The 26,856-nt window shown below is 41.0% G+C and overlaps 5 protein-coding genes across 9 annotated transcripts; 4 read left to right on the top strand and 1 right to left on the bottom strand.

Moving 5' to 3' along the window:
• Positions 1-722: 722 nt before the first annotated feature.
• Positions 723-8,237, bottom strand: trim46a (tripartite motif containing 46a). 3 transcript variants are annotated; one of them, XM_071470260.1, is made up of 12 exons: positions 7,977-8,237; positions 6,847-7,105; positions 6,058-6,208; positions 4,994-5,192; positions 4,764-4,910; positions 4,580-4,675; positions 3,840-4,093; positions 3,573-3,694; positions 3,135-3,464; positions 2,205-2,434; positions 2,014-2,081; positions 723-1,311 (listed from the first exon to the last, which is right to left on the bottom strand). In XM_071470260.1, exons 1-12 carry the CDS (start codon positions 8,034-8,036, stop codon positions 864-866), a joined length of 2,364 nt encoding a protein of 787 aa, XP_071326361.1. In that variant the 5' UTR covers positions 8,037-8,237; the 3' UTR covers positions 723-863. The 3 variants fall into 3 exon arrangements, with proteins under 3 accessions (XP_071326361.1, XP_071326363.1, XP_071326362.1); XM_071470262.1 differs by lacking the exons at positions 723-1,311; positions 2,014-2,081 and adding an exon at positions 2,867-2,952 and having other exon boundaries at positions 2,292-2,434; positions 7,977-8,153; XM_071470261.1 differs by lacking the exons at positions 723-1,311; positions 2,014-2,081; positions 2,205-2,434 and adding an exon at positions 2,696-2,952 and having other exon boundaries at positions 7,977-8,153.
• A 113-nt stretch (positions 8,238-8,350) lies between these two features.
• Positions 8,351-11,063, top strand: LOC139613216 (transmembrane protein 107-like). Of its 2 annotated transcripts, none has more exons than XM_071469656.1 (5): positions 8,351-9,165; positions 9,258-9,325; positions 9,399-9,499; positions 10,299-10,395; positions 10,641-11,063. In XM_071469656.1, exons 1-5 carry the CDS (start codon positions 9,079-9,081, stop codon positions 10,708-10,710), a joined length of 423 nt encoding a protein of 140 aa, XP_071325757.1. In that variant the 5' UTR covers positions 8,351-9,078; the 3' UTR covers positions 10,711-11,063. The 2 variants fall into 2 exon arrangements, with proteins under 2 accessions (XP_071325757.1, XP_071325756.1); XM_071469655.1 differs by lacking the exon at positions 10,299-10,395 and adding an exon at positions 10,126-10,222 and having other exon boundaries at positions 8,356-9,165.
• Positions 11,064-11,515: 452 nt separating this feature from the next.
• Positions 11,516-14,176, top strand: krtcap2 (keratinocyte associated protein 2). The gene is made up of 5 exons (XM_071469657.1): positions 11,516-11,671; positions 12,741-12,895; positions 13,124-13,187; positions 13,406-13,472; positions 13,590-14,176. The coding sequence occupies exons 1-5, from the start codon at positions 11,668-11,670 to the stop codon at positions 13,708-13,710; spliced, it is 411 nt and encodes a 136-aa protein (XP_071325758.1). The 5' UTR covers positions 11,516-11,667; the 3' UTR covers positions 13,711-14,176.
• Positions 14,177-15,354: 1,178 nt separating this feature from the next.
• Positions 15,355-16,823, top strand: s100a10b (S100 calcium binding protein A10b). 2 transcript variants are annotated; one of them, XM_071469658.1, is made up of 3 exons: positions 15,355-15,460; positions 16,286-16,440; positions 16,545-16,823. In XM_071469658.1, exons 2-3 carry the CDS (start codon positions 16,303-16,305, stop codon positions 16,701-16,703), a joined length of 297 nt encoding a protein of 98 aa, XP_071325759.1. In that variant the 5' UTR covers positions 15,355-15,460; positions 16,286-16,302; the 3' UTR covers positions 16,704-16,823. The 2 variants fall into 2 exon arrangements, with proteins under 2 accessions (XP_071325759.1, XP_071325760.1); XM_071469659.1 differs by having other exon boundaries at positions 15,377-15,460; positions 16,264-16,440.
• A 5,580-nt stretch (positions 16,824-22,403) lies between these two features.
• s100w (S100 calcium binding protein W) lies at positions 22,404-24,226 on the top strand. Its single transcript, XM_071470395.1, has 3 exons — positions 22,404-22,538; positions 22,973-23,121; positions 23,270-24,226. The coding sequence occupies exons 2-3, from the start codon at positions 22,981-22,983 to the stop codon at positions 23,450-23,452; spliced, it is 324 nt and encodes a 107-aa protein (XP_071326496.1). The 5' UTR covers positions 22,404-22,538; positions 22,973-22,980; the 3' UTR covers positions 23,453-24,226.
• Positions 24,227-26,856: the final 2,630 nt, after the last annotated feature.

Raw genomic sequence — 26,856 nt, 5'->3', positions numbered from 1 at the left:
CTGAAATGTATTCACGTTTATAAGTCAGCCGGCATTATGGGAACATCATTCTTCAGAGCCAAATTTTCTTTTGTATTCTGAAAACACTGAGGCAACTGTGAGCATGTTTGTCCAGCCGAAATGCCGCACGAGTCCTTTTGAAATGCAAAACAGTGACTATATAAAATTCCACCTGGGACTGTTTAGACACAGAGACACGTGATCCTGACTAGAGCCAGCAGACCTTCACAATTCAACAACCAAAGGATAGTCACATTCTCTAATTCTGCATTATATACACACTGTTAACACTTGTTGAAGCTACATTAAAAATTAAGATAGAAAATTAGACATACAGTACATCTGAGGTGCTTTTACAAGGTGACAGTCAGTTATCTGCATATATGTAAGTAAGTCATGAATCCTAGTTACACTTGCATGCAACTTCTGTTGTCCAGTCATTCTGGGACACATTAAGACAAGTGTAAAGGGAGGGAAATTTTTCTTACACTGCAAACCGTTTTTTTTTAACCCGTTAAAAAGGTGTTTGACTCACCCTGTCAACAGATTTCTGCATAGTCTAAAATCACTTCAGCCACAATGTCCATAGTTGAGGAGGAAGAAAGCAGGAAGTAATATTAAATAAATCAAGCCAAAAGAGAGATTTGATATTTTCAGGTGCAAATGCAAAAGAACATCAAATATTTATAGTCAGATCTCAAAAGTCACACGGAAAGGTGAAACAGAAACGCATTTAGCAGTGACAGTTCAATCGAGTATCAAAGGCAATTAATCATCAACCCACATTGAGCCGTGAATATAAACCATCTTTAACTGTAGAGACACGAGACAAACTTTGATCTGTGAGTGAACTGTCTCCGTATTTATTTACTGAGATTAGTTGCTCGTGTTTGGATGGTTACCCTCCGCGGTGGCGGCTCCTCAATGCTCCGATTGGCCACGAGATCCTGCAGCTGCAGGGCTCCTCCACCGATGAAGCAGAAGGCCGGACACACTGGAGCCGAACAATCCACGAGTCCCTCCCACAGGATCCGCAACGAGTGGGCGTCATAGAATGCGACTCGTCCTTTATCGCAGTCCAGACACACTCCTAGTCGGGGAGGCAGGGGAGCAGTATGAGGGTGGGGCAGGTTACTGTGGCTGCTGCTGTGGGAGTGGACTCCTCCGTGGCTCTGACTGTCCCCCTGGCTCTGACTGTGACCATGTCCTTGAGGTAGCAGGATCTTGCCCATGCCCATAGTGAGGAAACAGAAGGGAGGGGAGTCCTGGCCATCCTCCCCCCCACTGTCATGGCCACTGTCTGGGTCACAGCTGGAGGGAGAGAGAAGGGAGGAGAAAATTAGGCTGAACAAGAGAAAAGCTAAATGAAGGATGAAGATGCAGTAACAGACCGAGGATGTGAAATAATACTGTTGGAACTGCTCTTCCTACGAACTATTAGATTCTATATTTCTGATATTGGTGTCCACATTTGGTATGCGAGTGTGCATTGTGATGTTATAACCTGATCAGTGGACATTGCTGAAACAATGCAGTGGACGACAAAGCGGGAACAACCACAGCTGACATAGGCAGAGTGAAAAAACATATTTCTCTTTAACAATTTTGTGATAAAACCGTGGACAAAACTTGTTTTAGCATTGCAAAAAAAAAAAAAAAAAAAGACCAGAATGGGTAACTGAGTAAGATTTTCTTATGTTATCAAGTGTTACTTTCACTTTGTTGAAAACTAGTGAAATAGTGAGCTCAATTGAAATCATGTCAGTGTTGTATTTACAGGCTATTCCACTGCCTCCATGTGGCCAAAAACATCAACCGAAAATCAATAAATCCTGTGGATTTATTTCTATGTGGAAAGTTACAATTATAATCCAATGTATAGCACGCATGTCAGTGAAATGTACTTCAGTCTGTGCAGTAAATTTGTTGTGATAAGAAACACAGTTTAGTCTTTGAAACAGACTCGTGGCTTCTACAGACTGTTATATATTTAGGATAGTAAGATTTAGTTACCGAGGGCTGGCCATATCCTGAGGGAGATGGAACCACTCTTGTAGCTTAGCCTCCTGCCCTACTCCCACCTGCAAGAGAGAGAATCAGAAAGGCAGGAAGCTTTAGTCACATCCTCTTTGAGTCAGCATGTAAGTTACAGCTGATTCCATAAATACAGCCCAGTGTAATACCAAAACGAGACTTCCTCTCACCTTCACCAGGTAGGAACCAGGCTCTACAGAGCATGCCCAGTAGTGCCTGCCTTGAGTGACAGCCAAGTCGGCCACCAGCAGGTCAGAGGTCAAGTGGCAAGAGGTGAGTGTGCGATCAGCAGCCTGCAGGAGGGCGAGGCCTGGCACGCTGCGGGCGTAGGTTTGGCCTCTACCCAGTGCCAGCCTGTCAGCATGCAAACCCCAGCGAGAGTCCAAGGAGAAACTCAACACTGGGAGGAGGAGAGAGGAGAGGAGGTGTAACAAGAGGGGAAGGAGTGGTGAGGAGGGAGAGATGGCAAGGTAGGTGAAAGGAAAGGAGTTGAAAGGGAGGAAGTATTAGATCCTGAAGCTGGGACAGAGTCAGACTAGAACAAGTCTGAACACATCATGGAAAAAGAGCTAAAGGTGAGTGGGACGAGACACTGGATAAGAGGCAGATCAAGAGAAAAAGGAGAATTCAAGAGGAAACTAGGAAGTGACTTTAACAGTAAACACGGGAAAACAGAGTAGAGGTAACATTCACCCTAACTGCATATTGTTTCAGCAGATCAGAAAATGACTAATGATTAAATGCTTTTTGTAAAGGGGTGACTATGTGGAATAATAGCTACAGAAACAACGAGAAATATAAACTAAAAGTAAAGAATTTTTGAAAGACAGACCTGTGGCAAGAGAGACAGAAGGAGAAAGAGCCTGACTGGGATGAAACTGGAATGCAGAACAAAAAAAGGAAGGTTTGGTGAAGACGCTAAAAATACAAATAAAGTGGGAATGGAGGAAATCAAGGGATGGAGAGAAAGAAATGTTCAAGATTAGTCAATCAATTGAAAAAATATTCAAATGAAAATACATTATGTGTACTTTTTGCAGTGAATGAAATGTAAAAAATAAAAAATGATAATGTAACAACAACTGGTGTACATATCTCACCAGGTGCTGGTGGAGTGTGGAGGTAGACCTCTTCACTGTACTCTCCAAACCCAGCCTTGTTGCATCCTCTCACCCTGAGCACATACACACTGTCCATCTGCAGGCGATCAATCACGGCACTGATCCCTCTCACTTCATCCAGACGCTGCCATGTTATTAAAGTGTTAGGGGATCTGGAGCCGCCCCATGCGGCTCCGGCTCCTCCTGCTCGTCGCTGGTATTCAACAGAGAAGTGCCAAGCGGGGGCCGAGTCCTGAGGGAGGCGCCAGCACAAAAATAGCTGGTCATAGGCTAATGTCTTCTGAGTGTCAATGACTGGAGCCAGCGGGGCTGTGGGTGAAATAAAGCAATGGAAAGATGCAGGATGCAGGATACTGAAAAAAAAAAAGCATAATTTCAATTTCGAATGGTTCATATCAGAGAAACGAAGAAGCTCACCACGTATGAACTCCAAGCTGCTGATGAGCTTGACCTCTTTGGATGCATCCAGGTGAAAATGTCTGAAGGAGGGATCGGCAGCAAGGGAGAAACACTGGAGGTTTTCTATGGCCTTCACCAGCCTGGAGGGAGACAAACACAATGTCAAAATGAAGAAAAAAAAAAAGTGGAAAAATAAAGACGGAAAATAGAGAGATGTCACCAAGCCAAATCTAACCAATGAAATAAAGGTTAGGATTCAGCTGACTGTGTGTATGCTGCAGGTACCTGTTGTGAGTGACTCTGGCAGCCTGTACGAAGCAGGGTGCATCGGTCTCTTTGAGCAGCTCCTGTGTGTAGGCCATCAGGCCTGCATGTTCCAGCAGTCCACGCCTCTCAGAGACCTGAGCAGACAGGGCCTCCTCCCTCCTGCCGCGAGATCCTTCCAGAGCCAGAACCAAAGCCCCCTGACGCTCAGCTACAGCCGCTCCCAGTTCCCGGATACAGTGGGTCAACTGCTGCAGAGCTGCTGCGCTGTTAGCCTAGAGACAAACATAGAAAGGACTCCAATGAGCGACTGAGTGAAGAGACTATTACACATTATGAATGACAACACAGGGACAATGGTTTAGCTATTGCTACTACAGGAGTGGGCCATTGTACCTAGAGCCCCAGGCCTCTAGAGGGCACAATAATTCTACCAGCCCCCACAGTTGCAGTTGTAATTACACTTAAGTGACAAGGGAGACACTGGGCATGGCTTCCTAATGTATTAAAGCTCAATAAACTCAAAAAACTCTTTCCTCTAAACAAGAGTGTTGTTGATCAGTGTCAAAACTTTTGATTTTTGCAAAGAAACAATGATTCAATTCTACGCCAACACACTGCTTTTAGCCTGTTATATAAAAGACCATGTGAAGACCATAACATAGTGTATGACAAATTCTGTTGCACTCCTACAGACATAATGAGGAAACAGGTACTTTGACAAAGCAGAGGTAGCACAAAACAGAGAGAAGCTCATTCACCTCCATCTGTTTGATGGCAGCTTCCAGTTGAGTGATCTGGCTCTGTATTGTCTCCTGGTTGGCCAGGATGAAGTTGACTTCTTTGGTGACCTTGTCCTTTAGAACCAAAACAAAAGTACACATTTCAAAGCTGGATCCTGACCGGGATCCTCACACAGTGCAAACAGACTTCACACAAACTTACCTTGAGGGCCTGGTAGGCCTGTGCTATAGGCAGCACTTTGTGTCCATGGTGGACACGTCGAAGCTTGCACAGTGGGCACAGCAGCCTCTGGCAGTTACGGCAGTACCACTGCAGCTTCTCCTGCTCATGCTCTGTGCACACCAGGACCTAGAGCACAAACGAGGATTACGGCAAAGTGACAATAGAAGAAAGGCTTTTGTACCACATGCAAAACACAAAAACAGCCAGACCTTTGGCCTAAAGTTGTTGGTGGGTAGAATGTGTTCGTGCTGAGCCCGGGGCGTTCCCCAGGGGTGGTAGAGTTTGAAACACTCATTGCAGAAGTTGGACTTGCAGTCGGCGCAGCCTTTAGTGGCCTCCAGAGACTGAGGAGGCTTACAGAAACCACACATGATGGCGACGCTCCCCAGACTTACTGTGTGCCTGTACCTAGAGGGCAGACAGAGGCACGGGGGAGATAAGGGCAGTATCAGTGCAATTCTGCAGCAGTAAAGATGGAGTCTTAAACTTTAGAGAGGGAAGGCTGAGCTCATCTGGGTTTGCACTGCTCTCTTTTCAGTAGTTAGGAGTCCAACTCTTTACCTGCCTGACCTGGATACACCACCAGCAGCTGCTTTGTTAGTGTATTCTGCACAGTAAAACATGCACCACCACACTCCTGAGCAAAACAGCCACTGCCTGGGGAGGGAGCAGCTGCACTCATCATACTGCTGAGTGTGAAACTGGGAAACTGCCGATCCCCATTACTCTCTCCCCCGATCTCAGAACCGCTCCTCTCACTTTGATCTTCACTATTTGAACTGATAAGAGAAAAGAATGATTAACATTTGGGAGGGCTATGAAGTATTTCACTCTAAAGTTGCCCAACTTAACCTTTGTCAAATGTAACTCTTTTACCAGAGTTGTTGCTGACATACTCTGCAGTTTTTAGCTGTCCCTGCAGTCTGCTCTTAAGCTTAGCCTTGGATCTGGGGAAAAGTAAAGATCATTATTGAAACTCCTTCCAGCAAATGATTTTCTGTCTCATTTATTAAGTAGTATTGACTAGGCCCCTTTTTTGCTGCCTTTCCTCATTGCCTGTGGTGAGTGGTCAAAGGGATTTTTTCCAAAACAGTGATTACTTTGTTTCTGATTTCTGTTAATAAGCTAATGATCATTGGACAAAATAAAACAAAAACTTCCCACAAGGCATGTTTGAGACAGCATCATAAACTCTAACAACACCTAACTGTACCCGTGACTGTGTCTGCTACAGTATATACACTGTGTTTATGATGTTTGTACATATGCACACCTCTCCACAATGCGTTCCAGAGTGAGGTTGCGGAGGCAGTCTGTCAGGCCTTTTTCTCCAAGCTCCACATCCTGCTGGCAGGAAGGACATGGGAACAACATAGGGGGAGTGGCCACGTCCTTCCGCCTTCGCCCTGGGTACGTCCCACACACTGGGAGAAGGACACAGATGTAGTGGATATGGAGAGAATGGGTGGAGATGTAGAGGAGAAAATGTGAGCGTTTGTAGAATGGAACATTTGTACAGGGATGAGAGACAGTTGTTAAGGGAATTTAAAGAAACAGGCTTGTGAGAAAAGGTGAAAAGCAGAGGTCTTGTTTGTCTCTCACATATCTACAGTATATAGAACACAGGGATAAATAAAGGTCAGTTCACAGAGGAGGAGATGCTATTTGCTTACACATACAATGTCTGAGAACACACCTGCTCCACAGATGCTTACTCCCTCTTCTGCCTCCTTGACTCTCTCTGCTTCTGTGGCCCTTGTTCTACATGCAGTTAAATAACTCATGAGATGAATTTCATAAAGCTCTGGATGTACAGCAGGATACTGTTGTGTCAGCTAGGTCATCCATGAGGCCCAGATGCAAAGAGGGCATTGGTGTCACGCCACATCATCATCTCTGCATTTTTAAATCATGATGTCACTCTTTGATCACCTGGATGTTGGGATCATTCAGTTTTTTTTCTTTCACTAGAGCAAAGCTTATTGGCAGCTCACTTAATATTCCCAATCAGTTGTACCAAACAGAAACATGCACACAAGTCATCTCCACATCCTCCCTCTACCTGTTTTGAGGACCCGTTCCAGGCGGTCAGGGGTCCTCGGTGTGGGTCGGCGTGCCTGTCGTGGGGAACGAGTGTTGGGTGTGGAGGCCGGTGAGTTCGGCTCTGGAGGGAGGTCTGGAGGAGGATAACCTCTTTGTACCAACGCCTCGGCCGCACACAGCAGACACACACTGTGCTGGCATGGCAGAAGGATGGGCTGTTTCACCATCTCATCACACACCGGGCAATGCAGCTCCTGTTCCATACTCTTCATGTTGGACTGGAGAGGAAAGAATTGAACGAGGAGTCAGCCCAGATAAAGGCTGAGTCACTGGTTTAAGTAAAGAATCAGTTGTATCAGTATTATGCACCTTGTGTGACCTGAAAAAAAATGTATAGGCCTATGAGATGTGTAGGAGTCAAAAGCGAGGGGGGGGGAGCTGATGCAAATACTGGTTATGGAGGCTGGTGTTGGAAAAAAGCAACACAGGAAGGACAAATGTAGAGGAAAAATAGCTTTCCCCTATACCAGGTGTTAGCTCGTCTCCCTATAATATGATTGGGATCATCTAGCTTCACCTTTTCTTTCTGAAAAATTGACAGAGTATGAGGCCGTTATCCAAGCGGGGAGGTTTGCAAATCAATAAAATAAACACAGCTTTCAGTTTTTTGTGGCCGCCGGCCTCGGTTTTACACACAGGCTCTCTTCCAGTGTTGCAGCTGCTGAACGCAGCATCCCGTTTCTATGACAACGCGCATCATCTCTGCCTGCTCATCGTGTGCGGCCCGTAAGCAAGCGTTTTCAGCTACTGTTAGCATATTTTGTTGGTTATAAGCATAAAACATATACTGCTTTATCTGCTAAAAGCGTTTGGATTTTGTGGGTTTGTCATTTGAGGTATTATTTCCACCCACAGTGCTAGAGCTTTGCCAAAGAGCAAGCCATCTCTCTTTGATTAGATGTCAAAAAAAAAAAAATCCTCTAAAGGTAGAAATGTCTCACATTCCTGTGCATTCAGATGCTCTCCAGGGATAATGTGGGGAAATTTTGTGATAAAATATGCAGATGGGGGGCAAAAGACCTTCAGGCTGCGATATACTCGTTCAAAATTAGCACACATGGTTGATAATAAAATGAGCGTCATACTTACACTGATGCGAACCAGCGCGTCCATGATAGAGGTGAAGGTTTGTAACTCCGCTTCTGCCATGCTTGCACGATGCCACCGTCTCAGCGATGCAGCGACCAGACCTCCTTTTCTGTGAAAAAGCCGGGGACAGGTTTTTATGTTATTTCGAACCGCACCAACGTTAAGACAAACCTGTAGGCCCGTCACAACAGATTTGCTCTTCGTGGTTTTCAGTTGCTTGATGTGTGCTGTTGCGCACACGCTGATTATGTGTTGTACCGCTGCGAGTCGTCGTAGAAATAGGATTGCGGGGGGGGGGGGGGGGGGGGGGTCACAGCCGCATTGGCCGAGGTACTATCAATGTATTACATTGTTAGAATGACTTACAGTATAGCTTATTGATTTTAATTGTGTATTTTTCCAATGTTTAAACATCAAACCCAGTGTAATCATAATATTCTTATAATAATCATGGTATTTGTTATGAGATCAGAGTATTTTTTTGACCGAATCCCTTCACCCCTGTTTCCTGCTTACAGCCTCCAGGTCGTTGATTTTTCGGGGGTTGTTCGTGTGCCTCCATAACCCTAAAATTCCCATATGCCAAATTGTTTGTGGCCCAGTTTTTCATGTTGCCATTAGATGGCAGTGGTGTGGGGGGTGAAAAACACCACCAGTCCTCTCTCAATTGTCGTCCGTGTCCGGAACCTTTGAATGCTGGTTGTTCGTCCGGTCAGTTATTAAGAATGTACCGACTCGGCAGTTGTTGTAGCAACCATCCTTAGCGTTAATAGCAACCGCGTTAAAGTCGTGTGTATTGTAGTTCGTGAACACTGATTCTTTTTGGAGGAGCGACATGTTAGTTAAATGCAGTTTATCTAGATTTAACTCACGTTTAACTTAGAGCAACGTTGTTTGTGTTCGTCCCAGATAACAACTAAATTGTGGTACTGTAGCTAAAATGCTAAATTAGAAAACACGGGGATTTAATATTGGGATAGCTTCAAGACACAACTGCAGTAAATAACGAAATAACAATAGTTTTTGCTCGTCCGACACGCGTTGCGTATTGTGTTTTAGTTCACAAGTTGTCTGAGTGCAAGGTAATAGGTGCAACCTTAGCATGTCGGCTGTCAGCAGTCTAGTTCCTGCACGGTTTCTTACCATCATAGCTCACCTTGTCATCGTTATCACTATCTTTTGGTCGAGGGTAAGTAAGAAAGACAGAATTATTATGTCTTCACAAATTATCCCTGGTCCTCTATTTTTCTTGCTGAACTGTTTGTAACGTTTGTTTTACAGGAAAACAACGTGAAGGCATGCTTGCCTTTGGATTTCACGCAAGAGCAGTATGACTATGAGGACAGGAAGTAAGAAAACTTTTGAGAAATATAACTCAAAGTAAGAAAAACACACACTCTAATATGTGTCTCTTTGTTTTAGGTTGGTGGTGGGATTGGCCGTCACTCTCGGTCTGTTTGCTATAGAGTTGGCTGGGTTCCTTTCAGGAGTGTCCATGTTCAACTGCAGCCAAGGTCTCTTGTGTATCCTTTTACAGTGACTTAGTGTGTTCCTGATTTATTATAACTGATATATGTCCAGATGAGCAGAAACTGATATCCATCAACAGGGCAAGTTCAACAATAAATATACTTTTGTCTAAAATGATATCCCATCAAGTGCCTTGGGATGTAAATGGTCACAGTACAGGCCACATAACTGCAATGTCCCTGGTTCGATTCCAGGAAGTTGGTGATTGTTGCTGGGTATACCCCTCTTTCCGTCTTTGTCACTTGTATGACTCTTCACTATCAGCTGTCTAATAAATCCAAACATGCCAATAATATCGTCTTAAAAAATCATAATTATGCAGTTTTACTGAGATGATGATATGGGGCTCCAGTGCAGAAAAAAATAAGACATGAGATAAAAACAGCAACTGCAATGGCATCCTCCTCATGGACCGAGAATGTAAGATGGCAATTAATTTTGACCTAGAACTGATGTCAGCCTTAACATTACATTATGGTCAAATTAAATATCTCTTTAAAAGCCCTCTGAATTTATCAAAGTAGAAAGACAGATAAAGAGATTTTTTTTTAAAAAGTCAGTCATTGGTTACAATTCCATGACTCCACCCTCCATATATTCGCCTCCTCATCTACAATAGCAACAGGAGTCCATGCCAGTGCCTCAGTGGCTCTGCTTTTCTTTCTATTTGAGCAGTGGGAGTGTGAAATCTACTGGTGGATCCTTGCCATTTGCAGGTTAGTGTGTACAAACTGAAGATTGTGTGTTTATTTTTCCCAAAGTATTTTTTTCCCTGACAGATATTCCAACCAGCACTGGCTGTCCACTGCAGCGCATCTGTCTCCTTGTCTTTCTTTGTGTTTGAGAAGTGGGAATGCTGGACGTATTGGGTTATTTTTGCAGTCTGCAGGTTGGTGTGTGTGTGTGTGTGTGTGTGTGTGTGTGTGTGTGTGTGTGTGTGTGTGTGTGTGTGTGTGTGTGTGTGTGTGTGTGTGTGTGTGTGTGTGTGTCTATTGATATTTGCAGTAGTAAAGACACCAAAGTCAGATAGGTACAAACAATTAAGTATGAACGCCCATGCAGGTATGTAGTGTGGCTGTGTCCTTAATGTGTCTCCCTATATTTCTGTCTCTGTCTCTGTCTGTCTCCATCTAGTGTGTTACCTGCTTTTGTGGAGATTCTTCTGTTTATAGCTGTGTTTGGCCTGAAGAAGAAGCCACTATGAAAGACAGTCCCGATGTGAGGTGCTACAAAATAGTGAGGATATGGACATCTGTCTCAATGCATTAACGGCAAAACCAGCAAACATCAAAGGAATATACAAGCCACTCTCTGTCTGTAATGTTTTTTTCATATTTTTATATATTTTGAATGAAATGTATGCAGAAAAGTATTTCTTTTATTATGTTTACTCTTAAGATGTCCAAGAGGTTATCTTAGAAAAGACATGTCAAAAGATGAGTGCTTATTTGTCCGGAAACATTGATGTGGTTTTCTGTTGTTCTTTGTGTTGTTTATCAAATTTCTTTGGGAAATCTTAGCCAGCTTTAATCCCAAATACATTTTGTACAAACTGTTCATGGTTGTCTTTTCTTTTCACTCTGAACCCTTTTGGGATCTATTCTCGCCTCCTTGGCACAAATTCTTCACAGTGCATGCACAAATACCATGGACAAGTATAACAGGCAAAGATCAATACATTTATAAATTGATAAATAATATGAATGTTGCACGGAATACATTTTGAATTATAGAACTAAACTATACAAAGGAAAAGAAAATATTACATTATCTCCTCTTCCACTATGTTTTTTTTCCTTTGTTTTTACATTTTTATGTTATTCACAGAATAGAAATGGTGTTTGAAGAAAGTCTCCTTTCATCCTTATGTGCTCTGTGTCATGGAGTGGGAATAGTAACGTCATGTGTGTGGTGACATGACATGAGCTGAGGAGACGACCTCCTTTTGTAAAGACAAAGAATATATCATTGTATGTATTTCACTGGAAAGACCTCCTGATGATGCAGGGGAGTCCGTAGTCTCCGCCCACTGGTCCCACCTGTTATTTGGTCCGGGTGGTGAGGTTTTTAGTTCCTGGAGCCTGGATATTTCGCTGGCTCAACGAAATTAAACCCATTTCACATCTGTTTCATTTCAGGGACTCTAATTTAACATCGAATCATGGGTATGTGCTACATGATCAATTTATTGGTCAAGTAATCTTACAAAGCGAGTTTGTATATGCAAAGATACTTAAGATGTTAGCGTCCGGTTCTGTAGTCAGGCTAACGTTAAGAAGTATGCTAGGTTAGGTGACTGAGTGATAGCAGCAGAAATGTTCACTCCATGTAACTTCTCTTAAACAGCACGATCGGTTTTTTTTTATGTGTATGTAGAGCGTTATATTGACTGGGGCTTGTTTATGTGAACGGGAATAGTTTAGCATGAAGCTAACAGCTATGTGTCGGAAACGATTGTGTGCGAACACTGACGTGGCGTTACATTTAGACAGAGTTAGGTCAGCAACCCACCTCAAGTGAGAGAGTTCACATTTAATCCAGTTTATTAAAAATGATATCGCCTCAGGTTGACGATGTTGCAGCTGAAACGGTGATGCCATCTCTGATGTAATCTCTCTAGCTGACACTTGTTCTTATAAGGGAAAGATGGCAAGCTAAATATAATATGCATTAGTTCAAGTTTTATTTATGAATCATAATATCACTTTAGTTCCAGGTTCAGTGCCATTTGTAAAGAAACTAGCTAAAACTACTGCAGTCTACAACAGACCTGCAATTAAACCTCCTTAATGAAGACTTCATTGTTCAGTTTTTATTGAAACTGTGTTAAAGAGGTGTTGATTCAACTGCATGATCATTTTGGAGGGTGTAGTCCGTGGTGGGGCTGAACTGCATTTTGTTATGTTGACAGATGTTGCTATTATTTTATCCACTTCATTCAAATCAATTAGTGTTGGCTAAACAGCTGACAGGCCTCCTTGAATAATGCTCTTCGATTCAACAGCACCACAAACTACATCCTCCAAACTGGTCATACAGTTGAATCAGCAACTCTGTAACACAATTTCAACACAAACTGAGCGATGAAACCTTCATGAAGGGAGGACTCACTTCAGGACTGTTGTTTTAGACTGCATTAGGTTTAGCTAGGAGTCCCTAATAAACTGACAAATGAGTGTAAGTTTTCCAGCCTGAGATTTTCCTGATGGTACTGTATCTCTGGCCTTTTTGCAGCGGTGAACACAGGCACCTCACTAGTGCTGTCTAGTCTGCTATCAGTGCTGGTGTTTGCTGGGATGCAGATGTTCAGTAAGCAGCTGGGATCTACTGAGTGGCTCACCATCCTAGGAGGTTTCCTGGGCTCAGTCCTCTTCATCTGCTCCCTCACTGTATCCTTTTGGTGACATTAATATGGAACTGCTTCAACCCATTTTTACAGGATTCCTCTAAGTAATTATGTTTATGCATTGTTTAACATAACTGTTTGTTATTGAACATCCCATATTTTTGTTGTCCTCTGTGCACTAAAACTCTTGCACAGTACAGCATTATTAATTCAGCCTTTAACATAGATATAAATACCATTATTTAGTATTCTGCCTTAACATTTCATCCAGGCATTTAATAATCTGGAAAACCTGATTTTCGGGAAGGGATTCCAAGCCAAGATATTTCCAGAGAGTAAGTGGTGACAGCACTGAAATCAAACTCATGCAGGCAGCACAATGTTGTTTAGCCTCAGTTCATCTTACACTGAAACATCAGCATTCTTGATAACTGAGGTATATCCAAACACTGCCATAATAGATTCCATAATAGACCCTCTTACAAACACTATGTACACTTCATCCGTAAAAATCCTTTTCCTCACTTGCATTATTCATTCTCTCAACTTTCAGTTCTGCTGTGCCTGTGCCTGTCTTTGTTTGCTTCTGGGCTGGTTCACCGTGTCTGTGTCACCACATGGTAAGTGGCAGTAAATCACAAACACCTATTTCAGCGTCACACTACACAGTTAAAACTAATCTGTAAATGCATTTTTTTTAAATTGTATTCCTTTGCTTTGTCTTTCTTGTTGTCCAGCCTTATCTTCTCTCTCTTCGCCTTGTACTACATCAACAAAGTGTCTGCCGCCCTCTACCAAGCAACTGTTCCCGCAGTTACACCAGCCAAGGCTGCCAGCAAGGGCAAGAGGAAGAACTGATGAATCTGTTGGACCGCACTTGAATGTGTTGAACCAGTCGATATTGTCCAGGTGCTGATGGCCGTTGCAACACAGCAGCTGCATATTCTGTCACAACAATTTCTTAAATTCATGATCCTTGGTGTATCTCCGCAGACTTTTAAAAATTTGATTTAGGAATATTACTAGGAAATTATTGATAATTTCAGTGATTACAAGATTGGAACCATTATAATGACACTTTTTTTGTTTTGTTTTTTTACAGTGATGTAAAATTAAATCATGGAGAAATGTTCTTGCTATGCTGTACATAACGTCATAAAAATAGCTCAACATTTATTTACATTCCATTGTTATCCTTTTCCTCAGCACTGATTATACACTGGTTGCAAAGAGATTCATATAGCCCATCATGTTGTATTTTCATCAGCACTTCAAGTTGCTTTTTTTTGTTTAATTCATTTTGTAATTAAACTCTGTAAAAGACTTTGAATGTATTGTTTTTTCTGGCATACCAGAAGTATTCAGTTTGCAAGCGTCAGTCTATTTGTTTGGCTCGGAGTGTTACCATCTTGCAACTGTGGGCTAATGGACAAGAGTATAGGAAAAGATGCAGCAGGGAGAAACCATGACTTGCTTAAATCCATCTCCCACAAACTATGGTCAAAATGCCCCTAAGAAATTTACTCAGCCAAAGCTGCTTCGTGGTTCTGGGACGAGATGACAGACAACATACACAACTTTTACTTTGATTATAGATGTCAAATATATCCTGAGATGTGTAAATGTGATGCACAGAGCAAATTTTCTACTCTTAAAAGGCTAACTGTACAATGAGAATATTGACAGGTGTTGTTTCCCTGGGGTGAATTAAACACTCAAAAACATCCCTGTGAAGAGGCCATTACCTCAAGCTAATGGCGCACTCTGCTTCAAAGAGGGAGGATGATGGTTGTTGTGTTTATTCTTATACTGTTACAGTGATGCTCTGTGAGGTGGTAAAAGGTAGGTGGGCACACAGGCCTATGTCAAAAATTCTGTTAACAGAATAATGGATGCATATATTTACTGCATTTTGTATGTACATTAAAGGGCAGTAAAAGTTGCACACACTTCAAACCATGGTTTTAAAAAAAAACAAAAAAAACAGCGGAAGTAGAATCGCTGGGCTGCACTTGAGCAAAATTAAAACCCCCAGTAGCCCCAGTGCAGCTGCCCAATGGAACCAGATCAGACTGCAGTTGTTCTGGACAGCTTCCAGGTGTGACTGTGTCAGTGTGAACAGGGCGTTCCTGTCAAAGACAATGAAACTTCCTTAGATAAATAAACAGGATGTTTAATATGCCGTAAGGCACAGCATTTCCCAGCACCCTGCAAGACTATGTATGTATTACTTAACTCGATTTTTGCTGTGCTGTTGCGTCTTTAACTGTTTGATGTATCTTATTGCCAGCACCATATGGGAGCTGGTGCTGGACATCTCTGTCTCAGAAGTGACATCAAAATAATGGATCCATCTCTGTATCTCTCTCTGACAGTGAAAACAGGGGCAGGGATGGTATTTGCACATGGCTTTTTCACCCGTTATTTGCTTATTTGCTCTCTCTCTCTCTCTCTCTCTCTCTCCCTACCTCTTGTCTCTGTATCCCTCCCTCTCCCTCCCATCATATTGGGCGTTGCCAGCTGACTATAAATTCTTGAATAAACTCTGAGCGAGCCCCTGCTCTCTTCGCTGGATCTCAAACCACAGTTCCTGCCTCTTCGTGTCCTGGTGAGTTCACACTAAGTATTTTGGCACTTTCTCTCCTCTCTCCTCTCTTCTCTCTCGCGTTCATTTCAAAGTTGTGCGAACTTTGGCAGAAAAACCGATCCTTTCTTATGGAGACTGAACATTGTAAATATCAGTTGCCACACGTAGCCCGATGCTTACAGTCTACATGCGAGCTGTTTTTCGCTGTTTAAAGTCAGGAAAACGTCGGTATGTTGTCTTGGGCGGGCTTGGACGTTTTTGGCGCATTACGCAGGCCTTTCCTCCTCTGACAAGCAGCGGCTGGCCCCCGTTTGTTAGTCCTCCACTAAGTTATTTCACTCCTGTCTGTCTTGAATGTCCGTGTAGCACAACCCATTTTACTGAAGCTCAACCTAATACAGGGTACAGAGAAGGGAGAGGCAGAGGGAGAAGCTGAGTGGGATCTTACAGATAAGGATTTTGGTTGGTGTGCCAGAAGAGGATGTGTAATACCCAAAGAATTTGCTTTGAGTGCCAGTAAAAGCAACACTGACATCCTCACTTAACATGTTCATTTTTGGATGAAGTACTTAAACCTGCCTTGACTGCAGCCTTATCATTTGTAAAAAAAAAATGAATGTAGCCATGCCTTAATGTTATTTGTCCACGAAAAGTTCAAATTATACATTTTTGCAGAAGTAAAAATTAGAAAATAATATAAAGTTCTAACTCAGAGTTGGCTGTTTTAATATTGTTAGCAGTGCAGGTGAGGATAGCGGTCTATGGGAGGTAGTCCTCTAGTCTAGTGAAGTAAAAGTATATTTCTCATGAAATTATATTTCCAGATTTGTCTTTTCTGCTTTTAAGCACCCATTTCCAGAGCCATGACTGATTTGGAGAAATGCATGGAGTCCCTGATTGTGATATTCCACCGCTATGCCGATGAGGACAATGATGGGAGGACCTTAAGCAGGAAAGAAATGAAAAAACTCGTTGAGAACGAGTTACCCACCTTCCTGAAAGTAAGGATCTTCTTTATCCTCAGTTTCCATCAACATACCAATGTAACTTATGCACTGGCTTTAACTTTGCAGACTGAACTTGTCTAACGTCAACTCTCTTTCAGACCCAGAAAAACCCAGGTGTCGTGGACCGTATCATGAAAGATTTGGACCAAAACAAAGATTCTAAGGTGGACTTTGAAGAATTCATGTCGCTCATCACCGGCCTCTCAATGGCCTGTGAGAAGTGTTATATGCTCCACGAAAAGAAGGGCAAGAAGTGATGGGCAAATATTAGGGGCAATAATGACGCTTAATGATGGTAATAATGATTTTTTTTTAGAGAAAGAGAATATTGTAGCACAAATGTGCCCGATTCACAAGTAAAACTTACTCTGACAAGATTACATTGTGTTTGTCTGATTACTCTTAGTGTATTTTGTGTGAAATACTTTTTTTATTTAAATTCTTGATGGCCCTGTCTTATGATTGCATTCATTTTTGCTATAGTTTTGTGCCACATATTTGAACACCTGGAAGCATTTTAGTCAAAAAGAGCTCTGCCAATGCCAGAAAATACCTCAGAATGTACTGAGAATATTGATGAGTTCACATCTGATACACATCATTTCACTCAGAAGTCCTCCTTCATCTTTCAGCTAAGGCAGCAGTTTTTTTTATACAGTATCTAAATGGTTCAATATGGGAATATGCTGGTATCAGTGTTCTAAGGCCTGAATGTACGTGCTTGCCACTATGCCACGAGCTCATGAGCGAGGGTTAGGGTTGTGCCAACCAAGCAAGATTATATGTGCTCACAAAAGTTTGTGGGATTGGAAGGTTTATGTTCTTTGGAGGTGGTGGTGTCTCTTTTTTTCTTAGATGCCAAACTACGCATTCCCCTGGGTTTTCAGCTCATGTGGACATTTTTCTGTTATCTCACACACTGGCAGGCTTTATCCCAAGTTTGAATGTACCTGGAGGGACTTAACTCTAAATGCATCAGTCGATGTGAAAATCCTCTGATGTAAGTGGAGGGAAAGTACTCGATATAGGCATCTAGAATAACTGAATTAAGGTTTAAGTGCAGCCCAAAGATGTGGGATACTGCAGTGCATAAGGTGACAGACCAACAATCAACAATCAGTCAAGAACACTTTCATAAGGCCTGTATACCTATCTGTGTAGAAAGGAGTCATTTACAGACAAATAAGTGACTGTGTTGTTTCAAAAGTGTTGCCAGTCTTTTCTGCTTGATTCTTGGGATATTTGACATTCACCAGATGATCTTCGAAATCTTGCTGTGCAAGGAAGCTACTCAGGATGAAAAAATACAGAGAAGATTCATGCCTGTAATCCTGTAAAAGTTTGAAAATGTAAAAATTGGTGTATAATACACTAGTAGGTGTTAAGTAGATGTTTTTCAAAGCAAACATTTTGATATGTCATTGGAGAACAAGTCTACAGGTTCTATTCAGGCGTCCCAGTCAGCCATGACAGTGTGACAGTGAGTGTGTACAATACCATAACCTGGAAATGAAGCAGCTAAACTGGCACCTGTCCTTCCAAGAGAAAGGCTAAATGAAGTTATGGAGCATGCAGTCATGCAGCTGGGGACGCAGACTGAAAAAAAGACGCAATTGCAATTTGTCAGTGCAACAAATGACACCGAAACCCACATTAACTGTGGCCACATCCTGGCTTTTTCTTTCTTTTCTTTTTTTAATCAAATCACATAAGTTCATTGACTGTTTGTATGTTGAAATACGAACCAAGGGCTAGACTACTTTATTTGCAAGTAAGAAGATATTATGAGAGGCTTGGTGGCTGTGTCTGGTCTGTGTCACAGACTGTATGTGGGTCTGTATCATGATGACGACGAGTGAGTTCAGAGGTCAGGTGGTGACCGCGGGGTTTAGCGGCAGAGCTGGCTGGTCGTGAAAGAGGCTTCTCAAAACATCACGGTAAACAAACCTAGGAGCGGGGTGGAGGTAATGCACACAAAAGTTCTTTACCAGAAGCCATAAAACTATATAAGAAAAAGAATAAACGCTGGAGTGGTCGAACAGAAAAGGATATCAGAGAAACCGAGATTGCGAGAACTGAAAATGAACTGAGGACAAAGAGAGGCAACAACGTTTTAACTCTTTATCGATACTGAGTCTGACCTCGACAGAGACTTAAATGATGTGGTGGAGGGATATTCGAGGAGAAAGGCCAGAAAGAGGACCGCCACATAAATTAGACTTTATCTCATAATATTTCTCACATTGTAGTGGCTGTTTGTCTTCACACAAACTTAAATCAAAGGTCACTGATGCACCATTGGGATGTGTGACAAAAGAATCCATTGTCCAAACGAAGCCATTGGCATTCCCAAAGCTATGCGTTTATTTATTTATTTAAAATCTAAACAACAAGCAAACAGAATAAATGGATCATGTTTCCTGCTGCCTCTGCTGCTCTGGTCAAAAAACCAAACAAACAAAAAAAACAAACAAACATAAATATAGGCCCACCCATGTGCACGCTGGTCCTAAACCTGCCTACCTACCTAAATAACCCAAGTACCCATAGTGTGACACAAATACACAAAATACTAGCAAATCAAAAGTGACTCTGCTAAACAAGCAAGTAATATAAATAAACTAATGACTTACAAAAGGGAATATTATCCAAAAAAAAATCAAAAAATTAATCCAAATCAGAACAAATGAATAAATATTAGAAAAACATACAAACAAACTAGTAAATAGTTCCTACACATATGGACTATCCTCTGTCCTTCTTGTCTCCAAGGTATTCATACAATGAGAAGTAGCTGACATTGGTTGGTTTTGGAAAACACTTATTGTATCATTGATACAAAACCATGTGGTGATCACTTGGTGACATGGCAGAAATCATTATTTGTTAGACATTAGGTCTACTTAAACAGAGCTGTATGAATCAATTACTCTGCGTGTGTGTGTGTGTGTGAGTGAGTGAGATGGACGAACCTGAATCATCAAAAGCTGAATCATAGACCTGTATTGGTGGGGGTGGGGCACTATGTGCTTGCCATGCCATGCTATTCCTATTGCTATGCCATTCAGCTACGCATTGCAGGCTAATATTTTTTTGATATTGTTGCTGCTGGCTTAGGAAAGTATTGCCATAATCATCTATTATAAATCCTGTATGATGAAATTTATGTGTTAATATTGTCCTTCATGTTGTGATCATACGTTATAGTTGGTCAGTGTAAATCCTGTATAAGCAACAGGTGTTTCCAACAGATAGTAGCCTCCGCTTAGAACCTGTAATTCAGAAATTTTGTGCACGGGGCGTTTGCATTCTCAATTTGGGCCTGGGCAATTACCAATGCCAACAGAACATTGCCTACTTAACAAATAAGAGACAAACCACCAAGGACTATTCCTAGTTACACCACCTCATGCTAAAGCCTGAGGAGAATACTATTAAATGATGCCAATTGAATAACAGAACATTTTACCATTCCTTTGCTCTGCATTGCTAATGTTTGCAAAATGTAGTTAATAATGTTATTGTTCATTTATGTTCTGTTGCTATATACTACTTTGCATGGATGCATGCACTGAATAGTGGATGTGGTTATAGTATTGTTTTTTCATGTTGCTTTGTGTGATTTGTGTTTGATGTTAGCATTGTGCATGCTGATTTTGAAGCTACTTACTTTTATGACATCTTGCCATAGGGCTGAAAATTAGTAGGCGAACACTGTAACAGAAATATTGATCCTTATGAATAAAGAAATAATATTGAAACTATATTATTTGAAATCATGTGGATATTTGATTTAGCACTGTCTTAAACAAAAACCTGACAAGACTTCATCATTGTTTCTTTCTAACTAATAGAATTGTTACCACGAGATGGCAATCATGCTTATTTCGAATCATTGTTCACCAAATAAAAGTTGCTTGGTCAATATGTCACCCTTTAAGTTGGTGACAAAATTGGTGAATTTGTCCTTTAAGCAGGAGGTTGTGTATTGTCTCAAATTTGCCACTAGATGTCCTGAAACTCCTAAAAGCCATTTACATAGTGTCGCGGTTCTGTCAGCGTCTCCTCTTGCTTCTCTCTTAATTTCATCCCTGAATGACGAAGAGCACTGTTCTATAACAGTAAATGTTGCAGGGGTTAGTCAGGGTATCAAGCCAGATTTTAAAATACAAAAAGAGTCTCTACACGAATTCAGCTGTATGGAGGTGATGCTGATTGCTGTTGTTGGACAGAGCAGTGGGTCCCATTTGAAATTTTGCCATTTCTTCAGAAGTATTGTTCTGAGTTTGAATGTTTATTTTCTGAGCTGCCCTTTTCTCCCACTACCTTGTAAAACTTAAGGGTATAATTACATACAAAATATACGTTGCACCGAACACCAATATTTGGAATACCTGCTACCTCCTGACAACATTGTTTTGTTAGTCCCACAATGTAGAGACACCTGTACCTCAAACCCATAATACTGAGAGTATTATGGGTGTGTATAAGATTCTTTCCATTGCTGTGACTCATGGCTTTTATGTCAAGAACTTGTTCTACTAGATTTTTACTGTTGTTTTTTTCATGTGGATACGTGATGACTCATATGACATCTCTCTTTTATATCTTTCAAAAGTCTGTCCTTAAAATTGTTACACTAGATAGTTGACAAATACAAAGTAGGCAATTCAAAGCTATTTCTATTAAATGACCTTTCCCAATACAGTGTGCGTGTCCATGGTGCAGGCTTATTACGACAGAGGTACAGAACCTCTCCAGCAGTGAAACTGTAACTCATACCCCAACCAGCAGAGTGTGGATAGATGAACTTTTTTGTAATTAACACCACATGATCCTCCGTCTATATTGTCTTTCCCTCCCCTGCGAGGAGAAACTGATAGTATTCAATAAGTGAAAGTAATATGGTCTCAGTAAAGAGAAGCTGGCCTGAACCATTTATGAAAAGGACTTGGCAGGAGGCAAGAGAGGAGGAAAATGCTGCCTTTCTGCTGCCTTGGAAAAAAGAAATGGAAAATGGAGAACGCGTTACATAACGGTCGAGCAGGATGAATGGGAGTGGCTTGCGTCTGAATCAAACATGTTGAAACACACACTCCGGATGCTCACACTGGCATACTTTATATCCAGCAGACTTTTAACTGCTGCTGACTCTATTTAGTTCAGCTGAGTTGAAGCAGAACATTCAAAGATACACATACGCTGTCCTGCAATAAATAGAAGACTTGTTTCCAATGTGAACCTTGATGATGGCAGAAGTACATTTAACTATTCATCAATTACAGATCAATGTAAGTTAGAAACAAACATCTGTATTTTACATTTCAAAAATACAAAGAAATATAATACATACAATAAAAAAATGATTTCTGTGTTTATTTCAAAGCTGTTAAAAACAGAGTTCTCTAGCTAAGTAGTAATAGTGTGGTGATGGTAGTTGCACAGTAGCATGATGTATTGTTTTGGTATAGTCTCTATCACTGGCTAAATTCACGAAACACTGTAAATAGGAAATTACCTGTGGCCTTGTTTATATGGAACATTGGCAAAACTGTGGTGCAAACAGGAAGGAGCAGACATGCATGGAGACACAGACAGATTACATACACACATTCATGGCTGTGACTGTAACTTTCCATTTACTCTGGCATATTTTCTCTAGAAGGCCAAACTGAGCAGCTCCTCAGTGAAAAAAAAATAATTTCCCCGCCTCACTCTATCCGCAGCAGTGCTGCTCGCACATGCACATACACACACACCTGCATGTAGGGAATGTCAACAATGACAACCATTTTCTCTTTTATTGTACAGCAATAATAAGTATACTCTTTTTGCAGTATTGTATAGCACAACTGTGAATACTGTTTTTACAGTATTGTATAGCACAACTGTGAGACAGAATGGGTGGAGAGGCGCACATTACCCAGGCATGAATCACTGCTGGTGTGTGTATGTGTGTGTGTGTCAGATGGTGTGTGCCTGCTCTTTAAGAGGAGGCTTTCCCCTCAGTCTGACAACAATCTCATCTGGGACCAAGCTGGTGACACAGACGTGATCTCTCGTTACTTTTCTGGGTGAACGTGAGCTCTGAGGTGAGTAGTGATGGAACGCAACATATGGGTTGAAGGACAGAAAGAAGTAGCTTTTAATCCAAATACTGAGTGTGAGGTGTGTGACTGCCTGAAAGATACAATGGAACTGACAGAATGGTGTCTGTAAACTGTCAAACTAAAGTTTTAGCTTATTGATAATATTAAGTTTTTATTAGTTTTTATTATTCTGTGCTACTGCAAACTAGGTAGGTCTGAACATTTGATTTTGATCCTCTGACTTTTACATCATAAGATTATACCTACAAACATTTGTCTACAATATGTGTCTCTGACCATTTATAAAGCCTAGCAACACATTGCCTGCAGAAATCTTCCCACCTATTTTCTGCATTTCTGTTTTCTGTATATATTTTTTATTAAGTATTTTCTCCTGTTTCTTCATTAATAAAATCAATAACAATCGTTGTTTCCAGCTTCAAGTATGGCTCGTCTGGATCAGGTCATTACAAACATTGTAGATATATTTCTGGATTATGCTGATGACGGAGGCAAGAAACGCAAGTTAAACAAGGAGGAGTTAAAGAAAGTGTTGGAGCAAGAAATACAAAGCCCCGAGCTGAAGGTAAGTAACGCAATACATTCAGGTTACATGACATGCACATCTATTCATAAAAAATAAAAAATCATGTTATCCTGCTTCTTATTCTCCATTCATATGTGCTTTTGTGCATTTCATGCTCATCATTTAACTGGATGAATGTATATTCCAGGGTAAAATCAATGCAGATGACATCGAGGAGGCTATGGAGATGCTGGATAAAAACCATGATGGTGAGGTCAACTTCCGAGAGTTTTGCCGGTGTGTGTGTGACCTGGCCAAATGCTACTACCACAAGAAGACAGGCAAGGGAGGCAAGAAATGCAAGGGCAAAGAAAAAGAGGAGGAACAGTAGGACTGAAGATTAACTTCAAACTCTTCAAATGTTTGTAGCACCATAATATATTAAACATAATTTATACATATGGCATATACACAACATAGATGTAATATGCAACTCTGCCTTGAAGCCTGAAAACAGATGCTGTTGGTATCAAGCCATTTGCACATCTATCATAAGTCTGTTTCTTGTGTCTTAAACATGCATACAAAATGTGATATTCGTGGTTTTTGTCTCTCCGTAGCAAAAATGTTTCCATTCAGTACCAACTGAAAATAAATGAAAACTAGAATATTTGATTTGTTGAGGGCTTCCTTTGCTGTTTATGACAATCACTGTGTATTTCATTGCTAAGTGTCTGGTGTCATTTCAGCGGAAGGAAAAAAGCACAGGCTCATCAAACATTCAACAGACATCACTCACTATGTTCTCGAGTGCCCACATCACTGTCAGTGCTTCATGAAAGGAACTGTCTGGTCTATAACTTTCTGGTCTTAGTAACTGAGGTTCCACACAGGTTAAAACTGACTGACATGTTTTTTCATACAATGAAATTCATTATAACTCTGTCCCTCTGCATTCTTCTGTCTCTCTGTTTATTTGTATGAAATCATCTGAAAACTAAAGGTAAACAACAGGTATGTGTCCATGCAACTTTTCTGATTATGTCAAATTGTCCTTAATATCATTTTATATTCAGTTTTCAATTTTCCATCCTCTCAACTGGATTTCCATGTGTTGATTCACTCACTTCCCATCCTGCCAAGAAATAAACACATATTTGTATTACTTGTTGTCTGCCTTGCTCCAGCTTCCCTGAAGGGTGTTAGTGGTTGGTTAAGTAGCCTGTCTGTTGGGTGAAATATGCTGCTGCAGTCTGAATTCGAATGACCTGTACCATTGTTCCTGTTTGTGGTCACACAGCATGAGGATGGGTACTGTAACTTGTGCATTTTTGGAATTGTTCAAGTCTGCATGTCTGACAACAACTGTACAACTGCATATTCATTCATTTCAGATTGAAGTTGTTGGTGTTTTTCTTTTTACGTACAGTTGCATTCAGTTTATCAGCCTACACAACCCAGAGGTAGCGCAAACATCCACTAATAATATATTCTAAATCTGTGTCCAAAAGTTTGAGATCGGAAGCTTTGAATAGTTTCACACTCTCATGTAACAGTGGAGAACTTCAGTGATTCAGTGCTGTTCAGTTTTTCTGGAGAAGGACCGTTGACTTTAATTGTTGTCAATTTGTGTTCTCACCACTTTCATGAACTTCACCCATGGCTTGTCTATAGTAGCCACGTTGGCTGCGAGCAGAGAAAGCTTTATAACTGCACTCTCCCCACTGCCTACCAGGTGGAGCTAGTGTGTCAGAATACTGAGTATCTGCAATAGGAGTGAGCGCCTGCCAGCACACACATTGTGTTCTCTCAAGCACCTTCAGTGAGTTTCTATGAACTAAAACACCTTCCAGTTACAGATCACTTATTTCTGTGCAAATCTGTTTTGGTCTGTACAAACCTTAAAACCCTATATGTTGTGTACGCACAAATAAGCATAATCATTCTTCTTCTAGGGCTATTCCACGGGTGCATATACAGATATATAATGAGTCCAAAAAACAAACGAGAGTAGACACAAATAAATGAAGTGTATGCATGTTTAAACCAAGTATATTTTAATGCAGTATATCTCTACTTGATCTGACTAATCTAAATATGCTTGATGTGAGTGCAATTTCACCTTTGAAACTTTAACTTACCATCTCAAAATGTTTAATTTCCATGAGTCTTTTTATTTTGTAGGTTAGGTTAGGATAGGTTTTCTTTCTTTGTTTCTCTTCCTGGTGGAAATGGGTTTCTACAATTCTTCATTATTGACCATACCTTTAAGGAAGATTCTAACATTTTGAAAAGTTTCTATTTTATATATGGATGTGCATGCATGTTGCAACTTCATCATGTGTTGAGTCTCTTACTTAAATCTCAGGGTTTTGAATTTCTGTCTCCATCTTCTTCTTCTGTAACTCCTTTGTTTAACTTGCTATCGCCATCAGCATACTCCAAACATGTGCATGATGCTTTTAATAGTCTGTTCCAAGAAATAGCCTTTCATATCACATCATATGTCCACTATTTCAGAGGTCTATCAAGCAAGCAGCAGAACCTGTGGAACTGCTGAATTGTTTGAACTATAGAATTGCAGAAAAAAAAAAAAACATTCTTGCACTTTTATTTTGTAGACAAATTGCTAAAGAGGACATGATTCTCTAGGTAAATGTTACTGCTATGATGGAGATCTTTTGTAGAACCAGGCACTGTGCTGCTCCTGATGTGACACGGCTGTGTCTGTCATTCACTCTCAACGTGGATAAAGTATAATAAAGTGGTCAAGTATAATAAGCCTCTTCAGGTGGGAGGAGATTCTCTATTTCAACATTAGCTACAGCTGAATGTGTGTGTGTGTGTGTATGTGTGTGGGTGGGTGGGTCCTGTATTATGTCTGTCAAGATGGGACAGGTTAGATACCTATAAGCAAACAGGGCTTGATCTATTCTATTGAAATGAGCCGCACAGTCAGAGCAGGTTGTGCAAGTTTGTACAACCGTTCCTTGAAACGTTGGCACAATTCGTGTTACATAAGAGCAACTATTGGCCCATAGCCACCCAACTCACAATGTTATTTGAGCTTTCTCAAAATTATATTAAATTAGTGCAACTTTGACATGTATGTGTGCCACTTTACTCTCTATTTGTGGCTGGCCACCCTGAGTGGAACAAATCAAAAGTTTGTGTTCAGAGGCTCTGAATAATCACAAAATGTCATGTAACACTGAGGGAAATGTGATTCAGTGATGTTACTTTTTTTTCTGTGGGAAATGACTTTCATGCTCTCACCACTTACCAAATTCACAGCTAAAGCAAATCGATGGGGTTTACACACTGACTATTTGATGCATTCACCTTAGTACCTGCAGTGAAGTGACTTTCTGACACGAAGCCTCTTCCAAACTCAAAATATTTAACTGATTTCATGTAAACTTATTACACATTAAGTTAATAAGTGCTCTGCAAGGGACCTAAATTACTGTATTGTAATTACTAAATTACTTCAGAGGCAAAATCATACCAAAAGTAGTGTAAGCATAAATGAACTCTGATGTCTATTCTACTCCACAAAGACATATAATAAATCCTAATTAATCCCGAAGACCAGTGAAGACTACGCATAAGTAATTGAAGCAAATGCATGTTTTAGTCAACTGCTTCCTGACTTTGTGCTCCTGGAACATGCCATGGAGATATGTCTTTACTGAAGAGACATGAAAATTACGTTGATCCTTTCCTCTAACTACTGATAAGACTCCACCCAAAATCTTTCTTTGTAGAGTGAAGTAACACTGTGGCTGGATAACG

The sequence above is a fragment of the Trachinotus anak genome, unplaced genomic scaffold (assembly GCF_046630095.1).
Source record: "Trachinotus anak isolate AG129_WGS33_773 ecotype Australia unplaced genomic scaffold, CSIRO_AGI_Tana_v1 ptg000032l, whole genome shotgun sequence".
Lineage (NCBI taxonomy): Eukaryota > Metazoa > Chordata > Actinopteri > Carangiformes > Carangidae > Trachinotus > Trachinotus anak.
The sequence above is the reverse complement of the archived record's forward strand: the minus strand, read 5'-3'. Positions and strand labels throughout refer to the sequence as shown.